Here is a 5433-nt window from a genome sequence, read left to right as displayed (position 1 = left end):
CCGGACCCGCCCGTCCTTTCGTCGCATGTTTATCATAAGCATGCCTCCCTTTCGTACTTCCTACCAGTGGGTCCTCACTACGTGTCACTTTCTATTTACTTCCAGTTTCAAGAAGAGGTCTCCAAGAGAGGTTCACTCCGAGTAGGAACCGACATCAACGTTTCGTCTTCCAAAAGCCCAGTAGCCTCGCTTCTTCCGTTCCTTTCACCCAACTGTGTAGATAGGGCGCGCGCACCGATCGCTCACTTGGCTGTCGATGGTGTTGATAGGCAAGCCCATCCACACGCCAGAGAGTTCCTGCCTGTGACAACTATAAGAAGAGTTCACCTTACCAGGTGCCTCGAAGCCAGACACGCTGGTTTTATGCAAAGCCTTATGATAGCGCCTACAATACACGCTCCTCTTCTTGTCTTTTTCCTTTGCTCTGGGACAAACTAAAGCAGATGTAGGGAAGGCGCGCGGTTCCCTCAGTTCCTTCCGGCCATTCTCTCGACTACCTCTCCTCTATCTCGTGTATAGTTAGTTAGTCACTTGAGAAACGCACTGGAGAAGGTTTGTGTTGTCATCTGCTTTTCTTCTTAGTATCAAAATGCGTTCCTTTCATCGAACGCGTCTAGCCTCTTTCTCTCTCTATTCCCTCCTCCTCTCCGTTTTCTCTTTTCTCAGGCCCAAGAGCAGAAACTAAGTGAACCAAGTTCGGCTCTATTGTCGTGAAGCCGCTCAAAGCAACGACTTCTTCCGCATGCAGTCTGTCAGTCGGGAACACGAGAGAGGAGGTCCTCACGCTGTAGACAATGAAGAAACCACTGAATGTACATTCCTTTACGCATGCGTTCATTCTATTGAAAAAAAGGATACGGCTTTCGAAGGCGGAAACCCTGATCATAGACGCTAGTTGGAAGAAGGGTGCCTTTCAGTATATCCACATACCCAATGTACTCGTCCTCTTTCCTCGTACAGGAGAGAGACCTTCGAACGATAGGCGTAGTAAGGACAGTCAATACACCTCCTCACACAAGTGTAACAGAGAAGAGTAGATAGAGAGAAGCAGCATGGGAAAACGACTAGTACATCACCGACATGCCTTCTGGAGAAACGAAGACATTCACGATCATAGCAAAACTTCTTAGAAAAGAACAACCGAGAGACACATGCCAAGAGGATGAGAAGACAAAAGCTCCATTCGATCACATCAAAGTCCAACGCATCGCACATCCTCTCTATCACTTCAGTCATCCATACCCATATATATACATATATACATACGTATATACGTGTATACTGATTTCTCTATACAGATATCTATGAATACATATAAATTTGTAGGCACGCGCCCTTCGTTCAGATGAATGGGCCGAGAGGCTCTCAAGTCTCTCTATGTACATATATATAGGTATGTCTACATGAGTAGAGAATATAAGCAATGTTTAGAGCGACGTCATTCAGCTTAGTTAGGAAAGTGTTTATGAAACATCACATCCATCTTCTGTTGCTTTCTATTGATGAAGTTCGGATCGACGTAGTCCTCCGGTAAAGGCGCTTCAGGGAGCTGAAGAGAAAGAGAAGGAACAAGGAAAAGAAGAAGGAGAACAAGAAACATCACCACGACAAAATGCAACAGCTAAAAGACATGCAGTTGAATACAATACATACACGCTATCTTCCTCAACACACGTAAGAAAGGACACACGAATGAATGAGAGACAGAAAAACAGAGATAGAAAGAAAGACCGAAGAACCTTCCTATTCACAAAGGGCAAGTGAGTGAGACGACGACGACAACACTTGCACGTGCATGCATGCGTATGGGCGGATCTCCCATGTGGGAGAGAAACCGTAAGAATCTGTATTCTGTTTCTTTTATTGCTTACCCTTCTTTCCTCTTCTTTTGCCTTGACATTCCTGATTTCTCTTTCTCTACATTCCACGTGCCCGAAGATTCAATTTCCCTCGTGCTTCTCTCTCTAGGAAGAATCTATGTGATGCAAGGAAGCGATCTGTCATCTATGCTATGGTCGTGAAGACAGAGGAGAATGTAAGATAAGCAAGTCTTTCACCTAGCGAATGAAAAAAAATCCCTCCTCAACTTGAAGATAAACACGAGAGAAGAATCGACGGAGAAAGAGAAAGAGAAGCTGAGTGTAGGGGAGAAAAAAGATCGAGAAAGAAGAGAGACAGGAATGACCATCACCTTGTACGAGATGAGGGATCATATGCAGTGAAGACTGGGAGACGGAGAAACGAGACAGTTAGATATCTACATAAGAAGATTCGTTCTATTCTTCATGCCGTCATCATTCTCCTCCCGAGATCTTCTACATGAGAACCGTATATAAGAGGAGAGAAGAAAAAGAGAGAGAGGGAAAGAAACTTACAGTGCCAACTTCATACGTCCACGCTACCTCTTGTGTATCAAGGTTATAGGCAGGATGGAAGCGTGTACAGCCATCTCTGGGAAGGAGTCCCTGGGGGAGGAAAGAAATGCGGAGAAAGAGAGAAAGGAAGACATGAGAAAAGAAAGAAAGCTAGAGAAACAAAGGAAGGAAGAAAGAAAGAAACTATGATACCCCCACCATGTACACTGCACGTAGGTGTAAGGGACTGCAGGTCTTTAGGTGGGTTCTCATGAGAAGGAAAGGTGAAGATGAGGAAATCGCTTCCCTTCTATCGTCTCTCTAGAATAGCTGTACTATGACACTAGAAATTGAAAGCAATCAGGATGTAGCTATCTAGGAATCTACTTACCCTTTATCTATCTATCTATCTTCCTATCTATCCTACACCCGTCGACCTATCTACCCATCCTTGGCCTATCTATCTGTCCATCAATCTATCTCATTCTATCTATTCATCTACCTGTGCATCCTTGATCTGTCTATTCATTTATCCACCTACCAGGAAAGAAAACCGACAATAGGCTATCTCGTAAACCTCGGCTGTATCTAGTCTCATCCGTCCTAAGAAGTATCCCTCCTATAGAACATGCACGTGCACATCTTTCAGTAGAAAACAGAAGCTAGGGGCACTCTCGTCTTTCGATCGTTCTTTCTCTCTTCGGACATTCTCATACCTCGAGATCTCTTAACGTGATAGCTTTATAAGGAGGTTGATAGTGAAGCTTTGAAACATCGACATAGAAAGGCGAAGGAAGATCTTCACCTACACATTGGCATCTGATCGTAGGCATAACAAGCTCTACATGATATCCTGGAAACATACACACACAGCAATGTGTATATCCTTCACTTCAATAGGATAGACCACATACATACATCCATCTACACATACATACAGATTCATACATACAAATTCATGCATACATAGATACATACACCCCTGCTAGATAGAGAAAGAAGACACAAACGTCATTACAGCGTTACTATACCTCCTCTATAGAATGGACGAGAGAGCTTGAGATATGGATTACACATACGAAGAAAGGATGTACCAAATCTTAGGCTGTCAGTTCTGAGATGGAAGAACTTGAAGAAAGAAGTGAAGAAAGAAACTGTAGATATCTTTGATAGGCAGTAGTCTATCTCTGCTATTGTTGAATCGATAATACACTTGATCGCTTATTATGTATAAGAGTGCTGGCATCAGCGATCGCGTTACTTAGTCCTATTTGTTCCTCTACCAAGCATACATCAACTAGACACACGAAAACCCCAGCTAGTTAGCTAGCTAAGAGAAAGCCTTCCTGAACCTGCCCCTCGTTATGTCCCGCGCAGCCTCCTCCCTCGCTGTTAACCAACCAGGCATACAGAAAAAGAAGTAGACACCGCCGAGAGGAGTAAACGTCTTATCACATGCATATGGAGAGAGCGCCTAATGCTAATAGAAAAGTCATGTACTTTTATATACAAGAGCGAAGGTACACCTCCCTCTCCGTATCTAACCGATAGACTACAACAGACAATACCTCTCTACAGCTATCTATATATGAAGATACAGGTAGGGTCTGTCCACCGATCCAAAATTGGACTAAGACGTATGACGCCTATCTATATCTGTCTATCTGTATCTACGCATCCGTATCTACCAATCTATATCCACCTAACTGAGATCTCTCCATATCTATCTGTTCTATCTATCTGGGTATCCTTAACTGAGTCTATCCTTGCGCCTCGCAAGAGTTGTGGCTGTGGATTTCCTGTGGGTCCGAGAGTAACAAAGCATCGAAAGAAGAAGAGAACGAGAACCTTCTTCATCGATGGATAGACAGACAAAGAGACAGGGAGAAACAGGTACTTCTTGAACAGATCCCCTACAGAGAAAGAAAGAAAGAAGAAGCGAAAGAGAGAAACACGCGACTACCTTGCACGTGAAAATTCACAGAGACAGACGACGGAGAGACGGACAGACACGAGATAGTAACTAGCACGAACTCATCACGTCGCTTGATAAAGAAGACTCCCCCGAATATAAGCCGCCACATATATATATATATATATTTAGACTTACCCCTCTGATAGGCAGGACATGCAAGAAGACCCACCATGGTAGTTGGGACGTCTACCTCAGTAATCTTGCCTGGAACATGACGCTGAAACTTCACGAAGTACAGTCTCTTAGCAACTGAAGAAAGAAAGAAAGAAAGAGCGAGAAAGAGAAAAAGAAAGAAAGACAGGATGAAAAGAAGAGAAGCTATGGAGGTTCACAGCGGATTGTAGAAGGAGTAGAAGGTGTAGAGAACTCTCTCAGCTGCAATGGTCTTTCTCCTTTTCAGAAACCCCCATGAGAAATAAATCCTCCCGGCCTGCTCGAGTTAGACTACAATAGATCCAGTAGAAAGAGCCGTGGAGATGTCTATCCTGTATATCAGCTAGGTTTCTTTACTTGAGCTCTGCATACAAATCAGAACTCCTCTCTCTTCATCTCCTCTGCGAAATATCTATCTATGTCTACCATACACAGACACATGCTATACGCTGCGAATCAATACATATATATGTATAGGACTCTATGATAAGAATAGAGATAGATCGAAAGAAGACGGGCTTCCACGGGGATGGGAAGAACGCTGGAACTCCTATAGAGGGAAGCGATGAATATAAGAAACAGGAGAAGAGCTCAAGACGACAAAGAAGAAGAAGAATGGAGTCTATCGTGATGTAGGTTTGAGAACAGCAGGACATCATATGAGATATGAGTAGTATCTTCTTCAATTCTCTCGTCTTCACCGCTCTCCCATCTGTCTATCAGAGGGCTCTTCTTCTCTTGGAGATATATCTTAGGTGATAGAAAGAACGATGGACGACGCTATAGAGAAGACGTAGAAAGGAGCCTCGGCTGTTCTTTTCTTGATTTACCTGCGTCAGCTTGTACGTATGTAGGGAGACACTCTTCGATCCACATGCCTACATGCAGTCTAAATAGACGGGCTTGGAATACTGAAGACATCACATTACACAACTCGAGAAAGATAGATAC

General features: G+C 43.7%; 1 protein-coding gene across 1 annotated transcript in view; it reads right to left on the bottom strand.

Annotated features, from left to right (window-relative positions):
- Positions 1–1425: 1425 nt before the first annotated feature.
- Positions 1426–5433, bottom strand: part of CSUI_003426 (ribosomal l25 family protein) — a 7193-nt gene continuing 3185 nt past the window's right edge. Inside the window, exons 2-6 of the mRNA XM_068063624.1 lie at positions 5313–5393; positions 4465–4578; positions 3071–3207; positions 2376–2465; positions 1426–1549 (exon numbers count right to left, since the gene is read on the bottom strand). Coding sequence (XP_067924409.1) covers positions 1448–1549; positions 2376–2465; positions 3071–3207; positions 4465–4578; positions 5313–5393 — 524 coding nt within the window. The 3' untranslated portion in view covers positions 1426–1447. The remainder of the gene's footprint in view (positions 1550–2375; positions 2466–3070; positions 3208–4464; positions 4579–5312; positions 5394–5433) is intronic.

This window comes from Cystoisospora suis (genome assembly GCF_002600585.1).
Source record: "Cystoisospora suis strain Wien I chromosome Unknown contig_1526, whole genome shotgun sequence".
Lineage (NCBI taxonomy): Eukaryota > Apicomplexa > Conoidasida > Eucoccidiorida > Sarcocystidae > Cystoisospora > Cystoisospora suis.
This window is presented reverse-complemented; position numbering and strand designations above follow the sequence as displayed.